Source organism: Wyeomyia smithii, chromosome 1 (genome assembly GCF_029784165.1).
Source record: "Wyeomyia smithii strain HCP4-BCI-WySm-NY-G18 chromosome 1, ASM2978416v1, whole genome shotgun sequence".
NCBI lineage: Eukaryota > Metazoa > Arthropoda > Insecta > Diptera > Culicidae > Wyeomyia > Wyeomyia smithii.
In genome coordinates, this window is record NC_073694.1 from 170,203,509 (window position 1) to 170,231,461 (window position 27,953).

Sequence of the window (27,953 nt, forward strand, 5' to 3'; positions counted from 1 at the left end):
ATACACTCGACCGACAGACTCGAATCGGTTATGACACCGTCGATCTCCACGTCTCGTGCGGGCATATAAACGCGATACTCGCGTGTGAAAAGCTCGGAGCGAGCAATAGCGTTGGCCTGTTCCAGGTCGCTGACCACGACACGGAGCTTGTTGGGTCTGACGTTGGAGATTTCGGTCACGGCCTTGACGGAGGGGTACGTCAGGTCTTTCGAAATCTGCAGGATGTTTAACGGTTTCGTTTTCGGTCCTGCTTTTGGCCGAAAGAAAACAGTAAAGCTGCCCTGAGATCCGTCCGGGTAAAGCCTGGGGCGAGGGGGGACTGGAGAATTAACAGAGGAAGGGTTGGCAGGAGGGACAGGGTCGGAGGGGTTCGGGGATGGTGGCACGGGAGGCGAGGGATCTACATCCATCGCGCTATATCTAGCGCACTAGCGCCGACAGAACACGTACCTCTTTACTTCTCCTTTCAGCAGGGTTGGTTATCCGAACGGTCGAAGCTGCAGCCGTTACCGCCAGCAGCACCAATACAGCAGCTCCAAACAGCCACCAGCAGCGAGCCGGGTGTGCGATCACTCAGCACAGCGACACAACTCGCTGTCAACTGTTGGCTTCTTCTTTTTCCTCCTTTGTGTAGAGATTTGTCACTATAAAAATGTCGTTATAGAGGGATTCGACTGTACCAAGAGCTCGCCGATCAGCCTCTTTCAGCGTCCATGATTCATGGCCGTAGAGAGCCACCGGAAGAATCGGTGTTTTATAGACTACAAGTTTAGTACGGATTTGCAGACTGCGGGACCTTAGCTGGTTACGTTATCCGTAAAAGGCACTGTTTGCGGCTGCTATCCGCCTCTCTATCTTACGAAAACAGTTAAACATTTCTTAAATAATTTTTCTTACAATTTATAGCCGCATGATGTCCTCGAAATACTGGTAGGTGATTTTTGCAGCAAATGAACCAAGGAATCCAGCAAAAGTATTGTTTTTGACCGGAAGTGTTGCCACATAGATAATTTTTGTATTTCAAAACTAAATTTGCATTTTTCGGCAAATGCAGCTAATTTTATTTTAAATTTAAGTTTCAACGTATTTCTCGGAAAATTTTACGTAAGAAACACTTGCAATAATGAGAAATAAAAAATTTAAAACTATTTTCATAAAAATGTTATATCATATTTCTCGGGGCGATATGTTTCTCACGTAAAATATTCCGGGGAACACGATGAAACTATCAAATTTAAAACAAAATTATCTTAATTTGCCGGAAAATACAAATTTAGTTTTTGAATACAAAAATAACCTATCTGGCAACTCTTCCGCTAAAAAATAATATTTTTTGGATTCCTTGATTTTTTATTCAAAAAGCCACCTACCTGCATTTTTCGGACGATTTGCGTCTTTAAATTTTAAGAAAAAATTGATTAAGAAATTGAAAACGATTTTCATAATAATGTTATAACTCGAGATTGGCTCATATTACCTCGGGGTGATAAATGTTTCTTACGTAAAATTTTCAGAGGAACACGATGAAATTATCGAATTCAAAATTAAAGTAGCTGAATTCGCCAGAAAATGCAAATTTACTTTTTAAATATAAAAATAATCTATCTAGCAACACTTCCGGCCAAAAACAATATTTTTTTATGGATTCCTTAGCTTATTTCCTTCTAAAATCATCTATCAGTACTTTTCGGATGTTTTACGTCTATAAATGTACAAGATGTACAAAGTACATCTGTATACATAAATGTACAAAGATATTTTGAAATAGAGAAGGGGATCCCACATAGCGGGGGGTAATCCAATCGACACCGAAATTGGGATTTTTTCAAAGTGAATCTAGTGAAATAATTCCTCGAAGTTTGAGGCAAATCCGTGGTCTTTGCCAAGTTTGTGCTTTTTTGTGGTCACCCGTATGTATTATAAATAAATAATCGCAAAAGTGTCTCATATGCCATAATGGGGTTTCGGCTCTATTACCGTCAGGTTTGTCCAATTATCGTCCGGGAGTTCAATGAAGTCATAGAGAACTAATATTGCAGGAAGATGCTCTGCATTATAAAGAACCATCATGCAAGAAATTAAAATTCTAGGACATTATTTACTTTCTGCCGATATTAAAGCCGATACCCTATGTAAAGCACAATAAATTTATTTTCTACAATTTTTTATGCTGGTTGAACACATTAGCAATTTATCCAACATTCATGTTCAAAATGTACCCAAATGTGTCCTAAACGCCGACATATTCAAGAATCCATAAAAAAATTGAATTACAATGCCGTTTTTGCTTCTATCTATTATGCACTGACTTCGCAGCCAACTGTTTAATGTACAGGACAATTGCGGGACTAGCGCTACGATCCTACTGACACTAACAATCTCTCCCAAGCCGAGATTCGAACCTATGACGATTGGCTTGTTAGACTAGCGTACCTCGAGACCAATTGAAAGGTTAAGAACTGCATATATCGTTTATTATTTTACCAGGCTAATCTAGGTAACCCTACCTCGTGATCTCGGCAATCAGAAGGGTTGTGGTCTCCACTAAAGTTTTCTGGAAGGTTGTGGTTAGAGTACAGTATGGTTCGGAATTCAGCAGGGCCATGTGCATGTAGTTTTGATTATTAATTCATCTCGCAAATTCCATCACTTTGACCTCTTGGATACATTTTTTTTACCACAAAAAAGTGTTTTTTTGAGAGTAAATAATAAAAAATCCACCATTAAGTTTTGAATAATCGGAAAAGATATCCCCTCATTGAAATGTAGGTGAATTGCACGAAAGTTTTTTTGTTAATAAGTAGGGTATCGGACATTTTCAATGAATATACAATTAGAATCAGCGGTTATATGCAAAAAATCCGCTGTATGCAGTTTGAATAAAGGATTTAAGTTGAACGTTGAGGATAAAAATTGCTGGTAGAACATTCCAGGAGCTTATTTGTAACTTTAGTAAAGACCTCGAATAAATGCTTAGTAAATTTGTGTTTAACGTTTAGCGTCATAACCGGCACTAATATTTTAGATTAGCGTTTTGCTGGTTACGAGGAACGATATTTAGTTAGTGATGCTAACCGCTGACTTTAGCAAAGCTTTATCACAGTAATACAGTTTTGTCAGAGATTTTTCTAGTGAATTTTAATCAAATTTCAAATGAAAGCCAAAGTACACAGATATGTTTAAATACGAACACTATACGTCTGACTTATTTTCATCGAAATTTCATCTACTCCAGTCGCAATAACTCCTACAAAAAACAATCAGACTTCTATACCTAAAACCTACAATTCGCATCTTGTTGATTTGCACTAAACTGGCATTCATTTTAGCAACAAAATGTAGCACGTAGTCGAAAAACTTGTACGATAAACATAAGTTAGATAATTTTATAATTTTGGCTTTCCTAGCTTTTAATGCTCTTTCGGAGTTTTACAAGTTTTACAATTCAATGTTGAATAACTTTTTTTAACCTTTTCTGAATGTTAACAGTGTTTGCAGCGATTCAAAATTTGTTTTTACTCGGTTCTCTCCTTTGTATTTTTTATTAGTTTTTTTTTCCTTTTTTCAACCTATAAGTTTTTCAGTCAACTGAGTGAAACTCGATTGAATGAAAACTAAAACTTACGCCAAAAGAATAAGCCAAAAGTAAGATGTTTCGAATGTCACTCCACTATAGTTACTAGCGATTTTTCGAAATCACGACAATATTATCAGTCGAAAGTTCTGCCAACACTCTACAACAATCTCAAGGCACAGGAATTTCAGTTACAGGTAGCACAAAAATGTTTTCGCATATCATACGGTGGCTCTGGGTGGTATGAAAGATCATGCTCCACGCAAACCAGAAGCCACCTGCCCTGAGAAGCGTATTGCACAATGGGTTCGGAACCAATCGCACTCCGCGGTATACACGGCATGACGATTGGCTGAGAGTGAGCTGGTTAGACAACGACGCCGCCGTGTCGTTCAAGGTGTTCAACTAATTTTCAGTTCTGTGTCCACGGCGATGGTGGCGTGCGAACACCACAAGCGACAGGCCACAGGTTTTCAGATCTCGGGAGACCCACGGTGTGCTCTTTCTCGCTCTCCAACCGTTCACATCTCTCGCTGTCTCTCCCTGACGTCTGATCGGTTTCCGAAGCGTTAGAAGTACGCGTTAGTTTCGATTCAACCGCGACGGCCGTCACACACAGGTGCGCTGGAAGAGCAGGTGAAAGAAGCTTACTAAACGAACAACTATCCTCCTCCAAAGGTAGGAATGAACACAGAACACTGACCACTTCGATTTAGAATCGTTAAACATTGTGCCGCCGGGATGCGGACTGTGGTGTCCGTAACGTTCAAGGTCGCCATCAAGACGAAACGCTATGAAGTAATTGTTATTATTGTCACAGCCGCTGCCATTTAACCGAACTTGCAAATCAGATACACCCGGCAGAAGGGGGTCGCAAACGGTTCGTGTTTTCAGAATTCCAAAAGACGTTGTTCAACGAATACTGATTAGTTCTGCATTTATGGGAAACGGGCCCGTTTGTCATACGTAATGGTCATTAGAAATTCAAGACAATCAATTCTGCCGCTATTGGTGAAGATTTATCATCTGTCAAATTTGCTACACAGCAGGAATAGAAAACTGCAATCCGCAGCCTTATGTATTGGTTGTTGATTTGTGAGAATTTTTAAAGGATACTAACAGATTTCTGGTCTCTTCTTCGTCATTTCAGATTAGTTTATGGATGCATGATCACAACAACGTACACGAATTGAACCACAACGAAACAACGAATCCCAATGGACGTCATAGGTTTGGTGTTTACAGTGGAAAAACGAAAACGAAAGTACAAAGCAAGCGTGCAGTGTGAGCGAAACTCGAAGTGTTTAATATCATAGAAATTATTAAAAGTTTTACCGTTCGGAAATTTCGTACAGCAACGAAACAGGAATATGTATTCGTTATTCATAGTGTTAGTGTTGACAATTGTCTCCATCCCAAAACAGAGCCTTTCGTTGGAGACATTGTTTCAGTTAGATGGTGACGATGAAACAGGAGGAGGAGGGGGGAGTGATTTCTCTAGTCCACTGTACGATGAAAACTACGATTCTGCTCTGGATGATGACCAAAACCGCTACCAGCAGCAACAAGCGGATCAACAACCGTCGGCTGTGTTAGATGAGGTGTTTTACCGGGTGACTCCGGCTGTTGACCAGAACAGTAGGGAACAGAGTGACAGAACGTTTATCACAAGTAGCACAACAACCGGAAATAGTATCCTTTCAGCAACTGAAGAGGGAGAGCTGCCACCAACTGATCACACCAGCAGCAGCAGCAGCAGTGATATCATAACTTCTGAAGAAGCAAAAGCCAGTGCACCACAAGCATTTATTGGGGGAACCCCTAATCGAGACACGTACAGCAGTCGCAGTTTGGACCACAATACCGCGGACTCACTGCAGGCCTCAACAGTGCTAGAAACGAGCATCGCAAACAATTTCCTTTATACCAACGTACGTTACAACGATACATACCATTCCAGTACTTCCGATGAAAGTTTAGAAAGAACTTCTGACGATACGTTGAATAGCGGGGAAGATGACCCACAATTTCTACTTACTACCACGAATATTCCTCCGCTCTCCATACCGGACGTGCCGATAAAACCAACCAAACCGCACATCGACGAAAGCAAAATTTCCAAGACTGAATTACTCGCACGAATGATTACCGATAAGAATCTCCGGCTACCGATCGCTATCTTGGTAGACACCTGCAACGATTCCCTCAGCTATTCGAAGAAGGTTTTCGATGCTTCACTCGTGCCCAAATCACCAATGGACGTTATTTTGATACGCTACAATAGTACAGGTGAGTGCATTTGTTGTCTCTACAAAGTCTACGTGTTATGAGCCACGCACCGTAAATTTGTCGTTTGTTGCTCGAGAAACTACAAAAAATATCCTATTACAACTAGTGATTTTGAAACTAACAACAAACATAAATAGAAAAAAAAACTATTGCTGAGTAATCGCATTCAGTAAATATTATGATCTGGCATTGGTAACTATCAGTTTCCAAGCTAGAACACTCAGCAGCATATCACATATTAACAGTGTCCGCGGTTTGTGCCGCACCGGCAACCTAGCAGGAAGAATTTATTGGAATTGGTTTCCAACAGCAGCCTCGGCGTCGTATGGCTTAGCTTGACTCGTGTGGATCGATCGATTTAATTTAATCGGAACAAAGCACAAACCGGTTTTTCGTTCATTTCGTCGCGAACTAGATCGACGTTTAGTAGTAGATCGCAGCAGCAGCGACAACAAACATTTCGTTAGAGGTGCTGCGCACTCGAATCGAAGGAATGACGGAGCGCCTTGATGTATTATTTATGCTTCGGGGATTCACTTTTAATTATAGTATCGTATAGCAAAAAAAAATCTTTGCCGGTAGGCTCAGGTGATTTAGAAAAAAAAGCGTGCGTAAACGTACAACCTCAAGTTACGAGCTGGCCACAGCAGTGTCCGTTGATATTCTGTCAGTAAGACTTTGCCAAGTTAGCATAAACAGCGAACCTAAGAACCATATCTAAGCTCTGCATCTATGTTATGCGAGGCTGTTCAAGTCTGTGTACTGAATATATTTTGAGATCAATTGAGAAATAACATTTCGACCGAGTAGAATCTGGCCGAGTGGCATACCAATGTTATATTTTTGTTGGGTTTCTCTTTGATAAAATCAAAGCAAAATTCAGTGCTTCTAGAACCTAGTTCGACACGCTTCTACATCCATCTCTCTAGCAAACTTTCACAGTTCTTCCGAGCCGAGACTCAAACCTACGACGACTGACTTGTTAGGCCAGCATCGTACCTCGAGACCAGCTGGGAGGGTTTCTGCTGCACAAAAGGAAAAATATATTTGAGTTCCTTGATAGGCAGAAAAATCCTAAGAATAATTTGTTGGGTTGTTCTCTGGGTTAGAAACATAACATGCATTTTGCAGGTTAGAATCGACGATCCGAAGGCATGATCATTCGGAGGCTCGAATATAAGGAGAAAATGGTCCGACTATACGGAATCATCTTCTTTTTACTCAATTTCAGATTTTGTTCACATTTATGATGTGCCATATGCTGCGTAGTTAACTCAATTCATGAACTGGTCGGCGTACGATCAGACCGAACCAAGCGCCATTTTTTTGAAAATTGAGTTTTTAACACTAGTGGATGTTAAAATTGATAATCTATATTTCATAAGGAAACGAAATCATTTGAACAGTTTATAATGGTATTATAACAAAATTTCTCTGCAGCAGCTTGCAGGAAGCATACGGGGTGAGTAAACTTTGATCGCCGATTACTCGAAATAATGTTTTTGGCGCTTGGTTCGGTCTGGTCGCACGCCGACCAACTGTTTAATTGATTTGCCTAAAATGATAAAATTTTCTATATTTGACAAACATCGGCATACAGCCGCCAAGTAACTTTTATATTTTACATCGGCAGAGTCACCGAGTACAATATGTTGTTATCAATAAATTAAATGTTTTCGATGAGGAAAAAAATAAATAAAAAATCGGTTTTATTATCCAGAGAATTTAGTTAGCTGGAGTGAAATCTATTTCCAAACTCCGGATAATCGAGTCCGACCTGTGAATTTGAGTGTTTGATATGGAATGGAGGAATTAAAAACTTGTTTTTGTAAAAATGGTATATCTCGAGATTGACTCATATTACCTCGGGGTGATAGTTGTTTCTTACGTCAAATTTTCCAAGGAACACGATGAAATCATCAAATTCAAAACAAAAATGGCTGCATTGGCTAAAAAAGGTAAATTTAATCTGGATTACTTGGTCTAATTAATTCAAAAAATCATCTATCAGTCGTTTTCGGACATCTTACGTCTATGAATTGTAAGGCAAAGAAAAAGAAAGTATTGTACAAAATATGCGTTATTTTGCAACAAAGAGGTCCCAGAGAGTGGGGAGTATTCCAATCGACACAAAAATTAGGATTTTTTCAAAGTGGACCTAGGTGAATAATTCCCCCAATTTTGAGTCAAATCTGTGATGGTCAGAGCAAAGTTTGTGTTTTTGCGTTGTCACTTTGTATGGAATGACCAATTTATTTCAGTTTAAAAAACTGCGGACCACGGTCCCAATGGAGTTGGTATATTGATTCCTGGTCCAGTAACCCCAACGCCTGTAGTCTCAGCATATTTAGAACCATCTGCGTAAAACAAGATTGATTCTGGACGAGCATTAGGACCTCTTTCTTCCAATACGATGCGATTAAATTCAATCACTTTGAAGAGAATATCGAAATCAGTCTTAGAGTCCATCCAGTCTTCATTCAAATCTCTTCGCTGAATGGGTCTAAAATTAATGATCGTTTAACCCGAAATTCAACAACATTTTCTATATAATTTTTTGATTTGATATAATCATTTCCGAAATCATGATAAAATGTAGTTTTTCTTAAGCAATATCGTCTCTGAATGTCTTTTTTTGAAAAACTTTCATAGCCTAGGTGATTTAAGTAACATAGAACGTTCTACCATCTTTCAGCGATCACGAAATCCATCAGTTTCCGTAATACGAAATCGCTAATGGAAGCCATCAACTCGCTGCAACCATCGTACGACAGCAGCGCTCAAGCCTACTACAGCATTCTGCGAACATGCCAGGAAATTCCCTACGACAGTGCCATCTTCCTGGCCACATCGAATGCGGCCGTCGTCGAAAAGAATATTGCTCACGAAGCCGCACTAGCGCTGCTAAAGAAACGGATTCGGGTAGGTTTCGGTTAGTTCTGTGCAACCGGAAAACTAATCATTGATGGCATTTTTTTTGTGTTGATAGCTTTATATCATTTGGTTCGGAGATGAAATAGATACCAATTTGTCAGATCAACATCTGGACAGCCAAACTGGACTCCACGAGCTTGCGTACAGAACTGGTGGCCGAGTGTTAAGATTTGAAATCGACCATCATTTTGGCAGTAATCCCGTACTGGTAAACTATAAATGTTCACCGGATAATTACCGAACACGTTTGAAGTAACCATTTCTTGACTCCGTTGCACCTCGTTTCAGACGACACTCGTATCGGAAAGTGAATTACATGGTGACCATACGATCCCGATTCCCGTCACTGCCGACATCAACAGTTTATATTTCAAGCTGCACGGAAGCATCGGATCGGCCACACTCCGAACACCTACCGGTGATTAAAAGATTTAAACTTATCCTAATTGTATTACCTATTATTATGGTTACAACATGGAAGTAAGCAAGGCTTACATTTGCTTGTTTCGCATTACAGCTGAGTCCAACAATATGTTCGTCCTTTACAGCTATTTCGTATACTTCATTAGCGTACAAATAATGTAGCCGTTGTTATTTATGTACAAAGTACACTGTTGCGTTAAGTAAAATTGCCAGTAAGACTAGGATAAAATATCTCACGTTTACGGTAAATAATTTCGACATTCACGGATGATATTTAACCCGTAAAGACCCGGGACGGAACTTTTTTTTAGAAAATGGTCGTTCTCAGCGATGCTGCGGCCGATTTGAGTAAACTCGGAATATTATTCAAGGGGAATAGTTGCTCTAAGTTTTAGTAAGGGTGCCACCCCTCTGAACCCCTCCCAGTTTATGTGAGACCCAAATATGTCTGTGCCTTTTTTTATTTTTTCCTACTGATTGAACAAACGCATGGATTTATCATACGTATCAAATGTCCTTTGCATCAAATCATGTCGAGTAGATGAAATACGATTAACAAAAGTAAATTTTGAAGTTACCAAATTATTTCAGTGCAAAATCACATAACTACGTATTTTCATAGGAAGTCAAAAAAGATGTTCTACTGAGGGAGATTGTAGCTGTGTCCTTCAAGTTTTCTACTCTACATTTTTAGAATTAGGTCTTCTAAGTCCAAATATGTTAAAAGATTCATTCTAGCATATACAGATTTTGAGAAAAACAAGTTTGAATTCACTAAAGTACGAATTTTCATGGAAATTCGATTTTCTCAGTCTCTCACAGTAGGTTTCTATTTTGTTTTTCCATTTTTCAACTTTGCATTTTTAGAAAAAGGTCTCCTGAATTCAAATATGGCGAAAGATTTATTCTAGCATGAACAGATTTTGAGAAAAACAAGTTTGAATTCACTAAAGTACGAATTTTCATGGAAATTCGATTTTCTCAGTCTCTCACAGTAGGTTTCTATTTTGTTTTTCCATTTTTCAACTTTACATTTTTAGAAAAAGGTCTCCTGAATTCGAATATGGCGAAAGATTAATTCTAGCATGAACAGATTTTGAGAAAAACAAGTTTGAATTCACTAAAGTACGAATTTTCATGGAAATTCGATTTTCTCAGTCTCTCACAGTAGGTTTCTATTTTGTTTTTCAATTTTTCAACTTTACATTTTTAGAAAAAGGTCTCCTGAATTCAAATATGGCGAAAGATTTATTCTAGCATGAACAGATTTTGAGAAAAACAAGTTTGAATTCACCAAAGTACGAATTTTCATGGAAATTTGATTTTCTCAGTCTCTCACAGTAGATTTTTGTTTTATTTTTCCATTTTTTAACTTTGCATTTTTATAAAAGGTCTCCTGAATCCAAATATGGCGAAAGATTTATTCTAGCATGAACTGATTCTGAGAAAAACGAGTTTGAACTCACTAAGGTACTAAGGTACTGACTAAGGTACACTAAGGTACACACTAACACAAACGTTTTGCGGTGCCAGTGCTCACATCGATTTTTTTATCTTCGTTGGTTTGGTTAGTTATTCGTAGTTCCGACCGTAGTCTCCGTATAAATTGTCCAAGAAAATAAAAAAAAACTCTATCGTCCGCTTTATTTACTCTAAAGACTAATCACAAGCCACGTGACTCTTTTTTTTGTTTTAAAACTTGAAAGGCTTTAATTTTTTTTTTCAGTTCGTATATTTCTAAACCAACCCGAGATTCCGTATGGTTTATAAATATACGAATTCTGCTCTATGCTATGAACCAAAACTTTGATACCGAGTTGCTGGTATCTAGTTAGATACAGATATAATTACTTGTCTAAGACGTACATACTTTGATAGTTTTAACCATGTTTCACTCAAAATCTGTTCATGCTAGAATAAATATTTCGCCATATTTGAACTCAGGAGACCTTTTTCTAAAAATGTAAAGTTGAAAAATGGAAAAACAAAATAGAAACCTACTGTGAGAGACTGGGAAAATCGAATTTCCATGAAAATTCGTACTCTAGTGAATTCAAACTTGTTTTTCTCAAAATCTGTTCATGCTAGAATAAATCTTTCGCCATATTTGAATTCAGGAGACCTTTTTCTAGAAATGCAAAGTTGATAAATGGAAAAACAAAATAGAAACCTACTGTGAGAGACTGAGAAAATCGAATTTCCATGAAAATTCGTACTTTAGTGAATTCAAACTTGTTTTTCTCAAAATCTGTATATGCTAGAATGAATCTTTTAACATATTTGGACTTAGAAGACCTAATTCTAAAAATGTAGAGTAGAAAACTTGAGGGACACAGCTACAATCTCCCTCAGTAGAACATCTTTTTTGACTTTCTATGAAAATACGTAGTTATGTGATTTTGCACTGAAATAATTTGGTAACTTCAAAATTTACTTTTGTTAATCGTATTTCATCAACTCGACATGATTTGATGCAAAGGACATTTGATACGTATGATAAATCCATGCGTTTGTTCAATCAGTAGGAAAAAATAAAAAAAGGCACAGACATATTTGGGTCTCACATAAACTGGGAGGGGTTCAGAGGGGTGGCACCCTTACTAAAACTTAGAGCAACTATTCCCCTTGAATAATATTCCGAGTTTACTCAAATCGGCCGCAGCATCGCTGAGAACGACCATTTTCTAAAAAAAAGTTCCGTCCCGGGTCTTTACGGGTTAATTTAAACAGAGACAAAATTCTCTTTGAGTTATTCAATAGGGCAACTTTCAGATGTAAAGATTACATCCAAACCATTGAAATTTAAGGCGACATGCATATTTTGAATAGCAAAACGGAGTTAGTATTGGACTCTTTCAGAATTTGAAAACCCATAACATACAGCAGCACTTATCGCCGACTGATTCTGACAATGCAAAGCTTCTGATTTGATCGGTAAACATAACATTATTCTCCGGTAAACAGTGTTAGCTACAAAACGAATGCGAGCTACTGCCGATCTGAAGTAATTTACTACGAATGACGCAATTAAACGGCACTCAATAACGACAACCCCAAGAACAATGATATAATAATTAACCGCTATAAGTAAGTATCCCCATTAAGGATGGAAGTACAAATGATCGTTCTATGACCCCGTCTCAGCTAGGTTAAGTCTGCTCAATCATCGTTTCCTTCGGTTGATCGTACCCAATTATGTCAATAACAATTACCTACTCTGCAAAGCATTGTTTTACTACTAATCATATATCATTACTATTCACTGTTTGACTAACTGAAGCAGTATGTGTTAAATGTTAACTCTAAAAATCGACCGATTTTTTCTCAAATCCGAAGATTTAAAATCAGATTATAGTGATAAAATGACAACGAAGTTGGTTTACTGTTAAATGATTTAAGAGCAAGTTTTTTTATCAACTACTGAAAAATTATTTGTTAGCGTTTCTAGATTCATTTTCGCGTGTTCATTTCATTTTTTTTTCCCTGATGACTATCCCTAACACCAGTAACTTAATGACCATCGCTTTCTTGTATCCACTGTGGCAAATCACTCTGTATCATATGTGTTCCATTCATGATGTATCTGACGCTATATCTTCGTTCCATCAATGGGAGTCTAATAACATCATACGCTATATATGCCATGAATTGGTACACTATCCATTAATACTACTGAAGCACAGAGGCTTGAATCAGACTGCTAGGATTGTGGTACGCAGGCAGTTGTGCAGTTCTTTGTAAGTATTTTCTTTGTAATATTTTTCACACGTATTTAATTTCTACTGGGACTAAACAAGCGATAGGGAAACAGGTATAACATCCCAATTTATTTTTTCGAAAGTATGGAAATGCCGTGAGGCGCCCTAATTCCATGCGGCTCCTTATTCCGTGAATTTCATATTAAAATGTGAAAAAATCAAATATAAGAAATTTTTTTCCCCATGTTGAGACATAGTGCACGGGATGATTAGCCGCACAAAAATAAAAAATGTTTTTTTTTAATAAGGTCCTAAAACTATACTAGTTTTTAGATATCATTTGAAAAATATTCATTTTTTGATCAAAACGTGATTATTAAAAAATGTTTATCATTTTCCTTCGATTTATAAATGAAGAGTGAAAATCTACTCGAAAGGTGTTAAATGACAGTTCGCCCATGTACGGTGTATGGGTGAATTATCATAAAATCCTTTCGAGCATTTTTAATCTTAATTTTAAAATCGAAGAACAACAATAAACATTTTTTAAAAATCACGTTTTGCTTAGAAAGTTACACTCTTCAGCTAATACATAAAAATCAAAAAAACATGTAAAACTTTACCACCCAATTCCTTGCATTCCATTCGACCAACCTACTGTGCAAGTTTAACAGTTGCACGGTGCCCCCACAGACCGTTATTATAAAAAAAATGCACCAAAGAATCTGAGTACACCATTCGCTTCAATATGACGTCCAGAATGTCTGGTCAAAATTTCAAAATCATCGTACAGTACATTTTTGAGTAATGCCCTTTTGAAGGTCGTAAAGTACAAAAAAGTGATATAAAAACGACGAAATACTCATTGAAAAGAGCGTTTTTCAACCACCCTTTTTATGAAATAACTTCCAAAATAGTTTCTACACATTACAATGGTTATATTTCAAGACATTAACAATTGGTGGAAAGATTTATTTGAAAATCCCACAGTGCACAGTGGTCTAAACTCGAAAAATCGTGATCGTCCTAGATTTGACTGCGAAAAATTGATTTTATGTACTCAATATCTTCAGAAAAATTGTTCCATAGAACAAGGCCTTACTTTTGGCGTTTTTAGTTTTTCGATCAATCCACCTAACAGTTAGATAGAAAAAATATTTTTTCTAATTTTCAATATACCAGAATGCTTCCTTCAGCAAAGTTGTGGAAAATTTTAAAAGAAAAACAATTGCTGAATACTGCGATGTCCTATCTGTACGTTGGACACGACAAAATAGAGTTTTTTTGTGGAACACCCTTCCTTAAAGTCAGTTTTTTTAGAAAAAATATTTTTTCTATCTAACTGTTAGGTGGATTGATCGAAAAACTAAAAACGCCAAAAGTAAGGGCTTGTTCTATGGAACAATTTTTCTGAAGATATTGAGTACATAAAATCAATTTTTCACAGTCAAATCTAGAACGATCACTGTTTTTCGAGTTTAGACCACTGTGCACTGTGGGATTTTCAAATAAATCTTTCCACCAATTGTAATTGTCTTGAAATATAACCCTTGGAATGTGTAGAAACTATTTTGGAAGTTATTTCATAAAATGGTGGTTGAAAAACGTGCTTTGCAATAAGTATTTCGTCGTTATTATATCACTTTTTTGTGCTTTATGACCTTCAAAAGGGCATTACTCAAAAATGTACCGTACGATGATTTTGAAATTTTGACCAGACATTCTGGACATCATAACGAATCGAATGGTGTACTCAGATTTTTCGGTGCATTTTTTTATAATAACGGTCTGCACCGTGAGTTGTCATTAGCAGAAAAAAATATATAAAAAATAAGTTTTGGTATAAGCTGCTCAGGATCTAATTTTTTTGAATCACTTCCGAGGGGTTTCTAGTTCATTAAGTCCAATAATCGGTATTTGTGCTCACATGTCCTAAGTAAATCGATAAGCAGCTCCGGGCGAAATGATCCACCTTCAGCCGGGTTGATATTTACCATTGTTTTTAAATTTACTTTTGAAACTTCAAGCGCTTTATCACTTCGCGTGCGGAGCATTAGACTAGGGGCATATTGGTTCTCTGCATCGGTGAATATTATACTACAACCAGTGTGTTTGTCTCTGTGTTTCATACCTGTTTGCCCTAAGAGCAATTCCGAAATGGGGCCGTATTTTATTTTTCTTAATGGGAAAAAAGTGATCAGAAAATTAAAAACAAAACCTACACAAAACGTTCACCTACCCGGTTTGCGCCACTCCGTTTTAGATCCGATTGAGCTGAAATTTTGCACATAGTGTTTCTTTGGGCAGGTGAACATTTCATGTAGGGTTTTTCACAATGATCATTTTGGTTGGTTTTTGAAGGTCGATGATAATTTTTTTATACAGTCATTGCCACCCTATTACACACCCTAAAGGTGTCGTTTTGAATTATTTGTGATTGTTTTTGATTGTTATTCAGAAAATAGTTTGAAAAGAGCTTATGTAAAAATCGCATTGATGATCAAACATATTTTTAGAACCAGAACGGATCACTTTATTGGTATGATTCCTTCGACAATGTTATAGATAGTAGTTTCTAAGGTGATTTTCTAATGTGAAAATCAAGAATATAATAATAAATTGAATCTCCAAGAATCCACTTTAAAAAAATACTACAAGGTATACAGCCTTAGGGTTGTATGAAATGGTGACGTGGGACTAAGCACTGTAATTAGGGGATTTTTTGTTACAAAATATACAGAGTCTGCAGACAGATGCAATCTGTTTGCTCAGTGACTGTACGTATTTTTATTTGGCGATATCATGCCTGTAGTATTTTTTGTGCAAACAACATGTATTTGACAAAGCACAAGCATATCGTGCTTGTTGAAGAAGCACCAAGAATTTCTCGTAATGCGTCAAAGTCAGAACTAACTCTATATCCTCAAAAACCAAATCCAATAATACTTACGTCATAATAATGAATGGTTTTGTCTTATTTAACTCTGATTAAATCAAATCTATAATATGGATCTTACTTTCAAAATAATATGGAAGCCCCTAAGATATGTTTAACAAAATTATTAACAAGTTCCAGCAAAAAATCGTAGCATTCAACAATTCCATTTTTGTTTTTTGCTTGACATTTTTTCTCATTTGCCTACAACTACATTCGCTGTATTACGAAGACAGCTTATATACGTTTATTATGGTAAAGCTTAGAATAATAATATATCATCTAACAATTTTGAAATGTAAAAAGATATTCTGAATGAATCTTAGTAAATAATCCAAAAATTCACCAGCATTCGTAGGCCCTTACTCTTCTATAAATGTGTATATTTGGGAATTTACTCTTTCGATACTATCCGGTCACGATTATTTAATTATTATCGAAGATAAAATTAAATAAAGATCCGTTGCAATATCTTACAATTCTTGTTGAGTAATTTATGGTAATCATATTTATGAGATAAACTTTCAATCACCAACAACAGCAGCATTGCAGGTTTTCCTCGTTTGCACATGAATAGAAATGAACGAACAGAAATGTACCGCTGCAGTACGAATAATAGCTCTGCAGTACGAATAGAAGTGTACCGCTAGTACGAATAGAAGAGTACCGCTGCAATCATAGACGACGAGAGACCTGCGGCTCTTCACTCCACTGGTACTGTTGTTTTTACCAGCATGTTTGCTTTCAAGACATCAGTTTTTATTAGGTTATGAAAGCAGGTATAGAAATTGTTCAAGAATGGGGATTGTTTCAAACTTTTCGGAAAACTTTTACCGTCGAGACATTATAATAGTCTAAGCTCATGGAAGCAAAAATAAATTGACCTATTGGGACGGGGAGACTCTGTCAATTTTTATTTCGATATTGATACAGAGAATATCACAGGGAACGGATGGTGTCCATTCACGTCGTCTGTGCTAGGAATGCTCGCATCCAATTGGTTCGTTATTCGCGTAAATTTGTCATTGGAACTTATCAATTTTACGGCTTAACAATGAAATTAGAGTGATAACTAGCATATCAAAAAACTTTTATACATTTTATCTATCCAACAACATATTGGTTATTGTTATCCATCATGTGGTTATGCTGTTATTAACGTTTGAAACCTGACGCAACATTTGCCAGTTTCATTTCCAATTTTACAGAATTCATCCCAGTATAGTAAACAAAGACGTAGTCCCACGTCAAAAATTATTTTTTTACGAAAATAAAATAAAATAGTAACTAGTCGTTGTTGTTGGTTGGTTGGTTGTTCGAACTTGAAGAAATAAAATTTGAAAAAGGTTAAATTTTCTAAAAACTATTAAACTAACTTTTTTTCATAGCATAGTTTCTTTAAAAAGACAAAACTACTATCTACAGCTTTGACAAAGACACTATACCGATCAAACAAACCGATTCGGCTCTAAATATATTTTGTTAATCATCAGAGCGTTTCCTGAAAAGACAGGAAAATTAAATCGACCATTTTTGAATGAAACTTTGCACACATATCTGACTTAGCAAACTGAGTATTTTGCGCGGGTTAATATATTTTTCAGATTCACGAGTAATTCGCTAAAAGAGCGTGAGAAAGAAATCTTTGGTTGCACAGAAAAATTGTCCGAGAATGAATTGTAGGAAACTGTAACAACATTGTTTTTACCGAAATAAATTATAAGTAAATATGTACTAAACTTTTATTTTCAAAAAAAAAAGAGTCGTTCTAAACTTTTCTTAAAGGGCGCAAGTTTTTAGAAAATTACTCTTGAGTCTGAAAATTTTTCCCAGCAGAATATACTCAGCTTGCTAAGTCAAATACGTGTGAGAATTTATCATTCAAATAAAAATGGTTAATATTCGACGGTACGTCATTTGGCATAGAAACGCTCAGCAAATTTATCAGGATAAAGTTCTTTGAAGACATGAATCAAACTTCATCTCCCGAGCCGTTCCCCATAATCCAACAACCATGACTGTTTAAATAATTTTTTGCAGTTATACAAAAAAAAAAGATTTGAAAAAAAAAGAATTTCAGACGAGTTTTTAAATTATAACTTTGATTGCTCCTAACTAAAAGAAAAAGGGGAATCGCGACACAGCACATATGAAGAATTGGTTTACATACGCCAGTTTTTTATACCATACCAAATAAACAGACAACTTCAAAATCTGTTTGATATTCGACAATGAGCCATACGCCATTGCGTCAAATTTTGCACAGATTCTGGCGTAGTATCAGCGGTGGTTTCATTTTCGCTTCCACAGAAACAAAATCCCGAGCCAAAAAAAAAAACCGCAGATTAAAAGTACACTGCCAACTTTAGATCTTTTCTACAGAGATATTTGGTTCCTTTTCACGCTATTTGCTGAAAGAAACAGATTATATGTAGATGTAGAGAAAGTGTTGACTAGAAAAATGGCAATGCCCTCACCGTGAGTGTAAACACACATCAAAACGGAAGCGCAGTATGATTTTGTATTTTTGTTTTTCGTTTTGGCGCGACTGTTACCATAACGGTGAGTTTTTTATCGGCCCTCTAGTCTCTAGGTTCTCTAATGTAGATGTTCAGTCTATCTCAAAAAGTATCCATGGTGCTGGCCTCAGATAATAATGCCCGTGTAACTTGTACCTGACATATGTGTTCTCTATCATTGGCATTTAGCCAATAGGAATTTGGCAAACTTTGCACAAGTAACACAAGGAATGTCACTGTGGTAAGGTAAGTGATGAATAAAATAATAATATATGATATGTCAACAGGAATAGTTTTTCGAATCGATCGACTATAATTTAAAATTTATCTTTTAACCCATTATGGACCGGGTGTTCGGTTTTCCGAACAGTACTTTAGAAATTTTTCACGAAAAACTGAGATAAGATAAAAACATTCCGTCTTCTGTATATGAAAGCTGGGAATGTTGGCTACAAAAAAAATGTACTGGACACCCCTCCCCAACCATCCCGTAGGGTGGCTAGCGTTTCGCGCAGATGTGTTCAAAAACACAATTTTTCATTATAATTTTTAAAACTGAAGAAAATAATTGAAGCTTTTAATATTGATATATTCTAGTTGCCAATGGATGACTTTTATTTTATACCATTTATCAATACTCTACGAGCATTACAACGCGCGTACCCTTTGATCGAAAATGCCTGTTTGTTTTTCCGAACAGTGGTCCTATAGGTGTTCACTTTGTTTACGTACAGTCAAACGCAGTTAGTTGAATGGCTGGATTGGTTTTGAATGTTTATTTTATAGTGCTTCAATTATTATTGTTTTATGTGGACTGAATCTGTATTGAAGCTATCGTAAGTATCAGTTTCATGTCTTTTGATTACTTTGCTCTAAGTATATCTATAGTGAATTCGATCTTCATGTTTAGAAATCAAGATGAATCGACGCCGCGCATTGAAGTTTTTGCTACACTGCAGGAAGAAAATGATGATGAAGAAATTTTAGCTATTCAACGGGCATCTGAAGAAAATGTGGTATATATTCCCCCTCTCGTTGATTTTAAGTATTAGACTATATTCATCTGTAAAAAATGTAATGTTCATGTACATCCCAAATGTTTTGAAGCTCTTGAACCACATAAATAATAAATTTCAACGAAATCATATGACTCAGGATTCATTGATTTGTTATCACACATTGGCCCACTGTTCGGAAAAACGAACAGTGAAATACTCGGTTGTGGAAAGTCGGAAAATTTTTTCTTCACCATTTTTATCTTGATGAGAACAACACAAGCCTGTGTTGTGAAAATCGATTTGGAGAAAAATCAGGATCTAGGTCCGGTCCATAATGGGTTAATCATGTTTTTGTTGTTCAAAGTTTTATAATTTGTATACTAAGTTTACCTCTGAACCCTGGAAGGATAATCTTATTTTGGCGTGAAATTGATGCATGAACTTCAAATCATTTAAAATGCAAGTTTTTGTTTAAAATTTCATAATGAGGGATCATTACGACGTTAACACATCGATACATAACAAATACCAGAACCCAGTTTTTTGAAAAACGAGAAACGATTTCGAACAAGTTGAAAACGAAGAGGGCAATGTCGCTAAAAGCGAGGAGTCAAATTGACGTAGACTGTCTTTCTAAGGTTAAAGCGTTGAATCGGTTTGACTGCAACCTCCAGGTTACAGAACCAACCATAAAAACTCAAATACTGAGTATAAAAAAACTCAATAATACTAAATAAACACATACCTTATAATCAACCGCATAAATTGTGGCCCTGCATTTCACGCATCACCACAAATAATCTTTCACCACGAGGTTTTTTCTTCAAACCACCCTTTCTAACGACTGTGGAAAATGTAAACAAATGTATTTTCTCCGTCACCAACACACACCCATCAGACCAGCAGTTTCTCTCGTACGAGAGAGAGAGAGAGGAGCGCGAAAGCAACGTCTTCCTTTATGTTAGTTTGCGCAGAATCGCTTCTTCACACTAGCACTCGTGCACATGGATAGAAAATTGAAAAAAATATGATCAAAAACGTCAATCATCAGCGGGGTCAAATCGATGATACGTCGATAAGTAAAGAAAATATGACCAGAATGCACTCTAACGCCAACTAAGATTCTCCAATGCAGAATGAAACTATAATTTAGTACACCAATTTGTTAATAATTGCGCGATCTTTTGACAGGCGTGAGCAAACACTTTGCGTAAGACGATAGTTTGCTTCCGCGAATCGTCAATACAATCGTTTACTAAATTTGCACTACCGGAATAAAATCGCACCAGATAAACACTTCTTTAGCACTATTGTTTCAAATGATCCTATCTACAGATGGCTCTAGATTCTTTTCTAATTCCGTAAGCAGCATCAAATCCAAGCAAACAATCAAAATATTGAATTTTCTGCTTTTCTCTTGCTTACTCGTTTACTACTGCTGCTGCTGCTACAACAAACAGCCCCAACCAACAGATAGAGAGCGATGTTTGTTAGTATGCGCATATATTTTTTTTACAAACAAAGGGTTCCGCCGATCACCCTATCCACTGTGCTGTGCTGTCGCTGTGTGATCGCGGATAACCCCCTTTTGGTGGTAGTGTAGCTCACACTGCACCGCAGCACCGCACACGACATGGTTCCACTGTGTAGGCAAGTAGACCAAAACAAGCGCGGATACCAACCAGCGTTGATACCGTTGTGCGTTGTGGGTTTATCTAATATTTTTCAAAATTCTTAATGGAACCGATGACGTCATTTGTATCCGATAGTGACGGTCTCAGCACGAGGCATGAACGCACAACTACGCAGCGATTTTCGCTCTTAATTCCGAGAAATCTATCCACTGAAAGTGACTCAAACCACTAATAAGCTGCATGGAATGTTAAGTATTTTATGGCAAAAATGCAATTAGTAGTTTGATCGCTACTAAATAGATTTTTTCTCTCCCTTGCACGTATCAGTACGCAACCACTACAGCAACATGTGTTCAATAGATTTCACAACTAAAACCGCGCATTGAATCAGAAGTTCGATCGACTGGTAGCACCGGCTGAAGCTAAAAAACATCACCATCGAGAGTTTAATGAACATTGTTGTAGGGAAAATGTGGCAGCAATATATATAGAAACCGGTGAAATCAAATTCATGTCAGTTTCAGCACAATCAGTATACTTATTTGCATATTCTTTAATACTTAAATTTAGTTGATTATTTAAAATACATCGAATGAGGGCCAGGGCAGTTTTGTTTTCTTATGGTAAAAATTTCCCCATTAAATAGCATGGAATCATGTTGAATTACCAAACTATAATAATCAGTGAACTTTCTTCTTGAAGCTAAGAAGGCAACTTCTAATTTATAAGTTCATAAGTTTTTGGGATGAATATACTATTCATCAGTTTACAGTATGTAAGATCTAAATTAAAAATAATTTACGGAACGTAAACCGCGGGTAGATTGGTAGTGGTTTATGAAAAGTATTACGTAAAGCATGACCTGGCAGAAAGTAAAATTCGCATACACATAGGTAGAATCGGCTTCAGTTCTCGTATATTGTTACTACATTTTCGCATACATATTTGAATGTCAGTTTTAACCACAGGTAAACATTCTTTAGGGAAAACGAGATTCTAAGTAAAAAAAACTGTACATGATTGGTCCCAGAATTAAACCATTCTGTTTTCCGTACGCTAATAAATAGCGTAAAAAGATCGATTAGTTACATAGTAACGATGAAACCTTCATCCAGAGCACTGTTGATTTTTTGTTCTATAACTTTGTACTATGCCTTATCACAGCCTTAATTTGATGCATATTAAACGAAATAATTCACAACCGTCTTTTTTAACAGGACATACAATAGATCTTCTGTACAACAGCGTTAAGCAAAACGACAACGTGAGTCGCATGTTGCACCCTGAACAGGCAAGTGCTGAATTAGTGACTGACAGCGAGACCGCGAATCGAGAGTTCAGTCCCGAATCGGAAGCCCACGAATCGCCAGACTTCTTTGTTCTAGTCAGCCGGATGGACGCCAGTGATGACGGCACATACTTTTTGGCCGTCAATGGGTCGACCTCCAAATTACCAAACAAAAGTCATACAGCTGAGTATTCATCGGCTCCAGTGATGTACGGGATAACGGTCAAAGCTGATTACCGTATGCGTCATGGAATCCAACTGCTAGGTAAGACCTTCGAACCTCTCTGATAAAGGATTATTATGAAGCGGCATCATGATTCCTGTGAAAATGCCGGTGAAAATCTGGTCGAATAAATATTAAAATGATTAGGGAAAAGATGGGCTTCGCGTGTTTAAACCTACTTTACACTGTTATCAGTTCAATTAATCATTCAAATAACAACATCAAGCAAAAACAAAAACACAATCGACTAAAAAAAACAACGCCGACAGGCATGCTCTATGCCATTTAGAAAGTAGCTGTACTTGGCGCCCGATCCGGGACGAGATGGAAATACAGAGAGCAAAAATATTTTTTGAACGCCCAAAGGGCATACCCTCCTATCGCTTAGGACCAATCGGCAAAAGCCGGCATTTGACGTGAGCAAAATGCGATAGCGTCATCGGACGCAGAAAATGAACTTTTATTTATACGTTACGCTATCGCCACAGATTGCGGGTTCGTTCATTAAATTTCAACATCGCTTGGGAAGCATTGTTTCTGATCTTCTAGGTATAGTAATATAGTAATAATATAGTATAGTAATAAACTATGAATTACTGTCCACAACCTTGTCGCAAACAATACGAAAAGGGGGTTAGAACTCTTAAAATCCACGCTAAACTGAAGAAGAAATAAATAAGAAGTTACATTAAAGAAGGTTAATTTAAAACAATAATCTAGTCGGGTCCTTTTGCAGCGGAAATCACAGATTATATTATTAGACACCAAAAATCGATTGTCCACTAGTTGGTCGAAGCATTGCCGTACTTCAAGAGCCAGACTCAAGGTCAGAAAAGCTTGAGAATCTTCCAAATAAAAACAAGCCGCAGTAAAACAAGCTGGTGACGTTAGATGAAAAAAAAAAATCTCCCGAAGCAGCATAAACACTTTAAAGTACGTATGTTCACGACCAGGGTTGATATTTGTTGACACTCTTGAGTGAAAGTGAAAAAAAGCATCCATAAACGTTATTTTTTTACAATCCTTTCAGAGTTCTCCCTTTCTGCTTTTTGCATGGAAGTGAAAGCAAGACAACAAAATCAGTTTAATAGTTAACGAAGATTGTCAAGGCATCGGTCAGTGTCAGTGAAAAAGTGTTTCGGTGAGGTTTATTTTGGTTGAGTGGACTGTTCGTTTTTCTTTTTCGCTTTGAAGTGAGGATCGTTTGGTTGGATTTGTCGTCAAATTTTATTCCGTAACCGTGAACGATGCGCGTGATCTATTTCATCTGAGTATAACAGCACGTTCGTAGGACGAAAATCTAGTGTATCTGAAAGAGTGCTGCGATCATTGGAAATGAAAATTGAAAATGATTGGTTTTAATTTTCGAAGAATTTTGCTGGGGAAAATGACTTTTATCACCACTGTTCACGACTAACCTCTTGCGTTCAGAAAATATCCGGAAAACGTCTCTTAACCGTATCGCAATGTTGGTAGGTTGCACACTATACAATGTTGGGTAACTTTTCGCGGTTCGCCAACTTTGCACGCGATCACGATCTTCTTCTCTAGTGGCGATGCACTAACGACGGGGTGGAAAACTCAACTGAGCTGGCAATGGCGGAGTCCGGCTGATTTCGAGCTGTAATGCAAGCAGCTGAGTGTAACGTTGATGATGCGCGCCTTGACTCAACTTGAGTGCGCCAGCAAGCGCGTGGTTGATTACATGCAGTGAGTACACCTAGTACTTTATCATCCAAACTGGGAACTGGGTTTCTCTGTGCTCTGCATGACCTATATTAGGCACATTTTGTGTTTGATGTGAGTACAACCAAATACGCGGAGTCGCTAATTATGTTGACTGACAAGGATGAATCCTTAACTGTTGCAATTGTGTAGGTCACCTCGAATGCTATCTAGTACGACGAGTACTATTCTCAAGAGATTTTTCCGAATTTAGGAACGATAAGAATATACAGGACTTCGAGAAGCATTTTGTATTGCACATAACAGCTCACACTCGTAATCACGTTGATATATCAGGAAATGAAAATGGAATGTGCCTGCCGATAATAGAATTGAAGTGCTCACTTTTTGTAATCAAATTCAAAAATTTGGTTTCGTAATTTTCCTTCACGAAATCCATGAGATTGACAGTAGACAAGCATGATGAAAATTAGTTTAAACAAAACAATTGCTTAGACTGCCGAAAATTGATAAAAAAACATGCAATGCTTTCCAGTCATTGTTATGATAAGTTTTCCATTTAAGAAATAAAGCGCTACAAACATGAATCGAAATATTCCAAAATAGTATTGAAGGAGATTCGTTTTTGCCTTTCTCCTAGAAAGGTATAGCAATCACTGAAAAAACCGAAGGTATAAAAGTGGTCCCAATGGCCGAATGTCATATACCACTCGACTTCTTTCGACGAACTGAGCATTTTCTGTATGTATGTATGTATGTGTGTATGTGTGTGTGTGTGTGTGTGTATGTGCAACTTTTTTTTCTCACTCACTTTTCTCAGAGATGGCTGGACCGATTTTCATAAAATTAATTGCAAATGAAAGGTCTAGTTGCGCCATAGGTTGCTATTGAATTTCATTGTAATCGGATTTTTAGTTTAGAGGTTATGTATCAAAATGTGAAAATCACGAAACATCAATATCTCAGAAACCACACAACCGATTTCAATAAAACTGGTTTCAAATGATTGGGCTGTCCCCAGAACTTTTAACTTTTCAATTTCGTTATGATTGAACATATGGTTCAAAAGTTATGCAAAAAAAAGTTATCCTGATGTTGTTTAAACTCACTCATTTTTCTCAGTGATGGCTGAACCGATTTTCACAAAATTAGTGTCAAATGAAAGGTCTAGTTGCCCCATAGGTTGCTATTGAAATTCATTGTAAACGGATTGTAACTGTGTCCGTTGTTCATAAAAGTGTGAAACCACATAATGAAAGTAAACATATTGACTTTCTCCTAACGATCACCGGCTAATTAAGAGGTAGAAAAATGATTGAAATGGCCGAATGTCATATACTACTCAACTCACTCACGCACTCACTTTTCTCAGAGATGGTCTGACCGATTCTTTCTATCTTGGTGTCAAATGAAGGGTCTATTTGCCGCTTAGGTTGCTTTTGAATTTCATTGTAATCGAACTTTTAGTTTTGGCGCTGCGTCAGAATGTGAAAAACGCTCTTATATCTCAGAAGCTATGAACATAGTTGAATTCAAATAAATGGGCTTTCAAACCCTTGAACAATGAATTTCATAATGTTTAAACATGTGGTTTGAAAGTTATAGAAAGAAACGAAACCCGCAGACTGTTTAAAATTATAGCTACGATCAAAATATGTGGCCTCAACATCATTTAAATTTAATATTGTACTATTTCAATGTTTGCGGCCTTTCTCGGGATTGAAGTTGAAATTAAAAGTCATTTCTATCATTTCACTTTTTGCCCTTCTCCTAGAAAGGTATAACAATCACTTCAAAAACTAAAGGTATAAAAGTGCTCAAAAGGCCCGAATGTCGTATACCACTCGACTCAGTTCGATGAGCTGAGCATTTTCTGCATGTGTGTGTGTAACGCTCTCTCAATCTCACTCGATTTTCTCAGAGATGGCTGGACCGATTCCAATGAAATCAATTGCAAATGAAAGGTCTAGTTGCACTTTAAGACTCTATTGAATTTTATTGTAATCTGATTTCTAGTTTAGAGGTTATGTATCAAAATGTAAAAAGCACGAAACATCAATATCTCAGAAACTACACAACCGATTTGAACAAAATTGGTATCAAATGAACGGTCTACCTAAAAACCCTCAACTTTTGAATTTTATGAAGATTGAACGTATGGTTCAGAAGTTACAGAAAGAAACGTGTTCTGGAGACTGTTTAATCTCACTCATGTTTCTCAGACATCTCTGACCGATTTTCATAAAACCAGTGTCATATGGAAAGTCTTGTTGCCTCATAAGACCCTAATGATTTTTTTTTGCGAACGGATTATTACTTTTCCTGTTATGTTTAAAAATGTGAAATCCAGCTATGAAAAGAAACATATTCTGATGACTACTTGGGCTCACTCACTTTTCTCAGAGATGGTTGACCCGATTTCCACAGAATTAGTATCAAATGAAAGGTCTAGCTGCCTCATAACACCCTATTGAATTTTGCTGTAATCAGAATGTAACTTCGTCTGTAATGTATCGAAATGTTAAAATCACTAAACTTCATTATCTTAGAAATTACACAACAGATTTCATTTGATTGTAATCAAACTTAAGCAACCGTTATGTTTTAATTTGTAAAACAACGAAAGTCTATTATCTCAAGTATTACACGACTTATTTGAACATAACTAGTGTCATACAATCGAGTCATCTCTCAAACTTACAAATAACAAACTTCATAAAAATTTGATATACTGTTAAAAAGTTTTGTAATGAAAAGAAACTCAAAGACTATTCAACACTATAGCTGCTTTGATCAATATATATGGCCTCAACATGATTTAAATTTTTTGGATTTAAGCATTCATGTAAATCTATATCTATACAAATAATAAGTTTGAATGAGAAAGGCTGCGTCTGACCGCTAGGTGGATTAATTTAGGTTTTTTTTTCAGCTTGTCACATAGGTAATCGTAAACAATTTAATACGAAATTTGACTGAGAGGGCAACTGCAAATTTATTTTCAAAATATTCTCATAGAATTTGCATTAACTTCGAACATCAAGATAATCTTAACATGTAGAGTCCTGATCCTACTCTCAACAATAGACCATTTTACGCACTGACAGGGGTCAAGGAACCTGCTGATGGTGATTTCGCTTTAACGTACGTTATATCAACGGTTCCAAGCTTTCTGTCATTTATGAATTGGGTTCAGAGACGTCTTGTAAAATGCTCTAATTAAATTTAAAAAAAAAAAAAAATATTTAATACTTTTAACAGCAATCTTTGGACCCCATTTGACCTGTAACATGATGCCCCATCCAGTTGTAGAACAACGTATCAATCCTATAAGGTAGCTTGTACCCAGAGAAGCGCTTGGTTCTTTGGAATAACGATATTCACTACGGTATTGATTTATTATTATTAATTATTATTAATAATAATTTATTAAAGATTTATAGTGATTTTACCAAAGCCCGTCTAAAGGCGGGCTTAAGCACTAGAGGGTTTTTTCCGTGTTGGGTATTTTCGTCACTGCGACCAATTTTTTGCTGTATATTATTACATATTCCCCCTCTCAAGGTTTCTAAGTCAGGATAACGACTATTGGAAGTGGTCGTTATAATCTGACCAATAGCATAAGTCCAGTCCGGTATTACACTTTGTATGAAACACATAAACGTACTGGGCAACAAATCCTCAAGATTTAAAAGGGTTCCAGTAACCCTCTATCGAAGAACCTATACCTTTAAAGTTTGAAATAATTGAAC

General features: G+C 36.7%; 2 protein-coding genes and 1 long non-coding RNA gene across 10 annotated transcripts in view; 1 reads left to right on the forward strand and 2 right to left on the reverse strand.

The window, feature by feature from the left end:
- The window catches only part of LOC129718820 (proteoglycan 4), a 93,191-nt gene that overhangs the window by 55,067 nt on the left and 10,171 nt on the right, over positions 1-27,953 (reverse strand). The gene's annotated exons all lie outside the window — the stretch shown is intronic.
- LOC129718821 (uncharacterized) overlaps positions 1-27,953 on the forward strand; it is a 75,921-nt gene that overhangs the window by 39,104 nt on the left and 8,864 nt on the right. For 2 of the 5 annotated variants that reach the window (XM_055669926.1, XM_055669925.1), the window contains exons 2-6: positions 4,725-5,863; positions 8,559-8,785; positions 8,853-9,005; positions 9,086-9,215; positions 22,222-22,557. In XM_055669926.1, coding sequence (XP_055525901.1) covers positions 4,945-5,863; positions 8,559-8,785; positions 8,853-9,005; positions 9,086-9,215; positions 22,222-22,557 — 1,765 coding nt within the window. In that variant the 5' untranslated portion in view covers positions 4,725-4,944. The other 3 variants (XM_055669924.1, XM_055669928.1, XM_055669927.1) reach the window with 3 other exon arrangements.
- LOC129718824 (uncharacterized) lies at positions 20,112-21,613 on the reverse strand. The gene is made up of 2 exons (XR_008727054.1): positions 20,641-21,613; positions 20,112-20,359 (listed from the first exon to the last, which is right to left on the reverse strand). It is a non-coding gene; the product is annotated as an uncharacterized LOC129718824 (long non-coding RNA).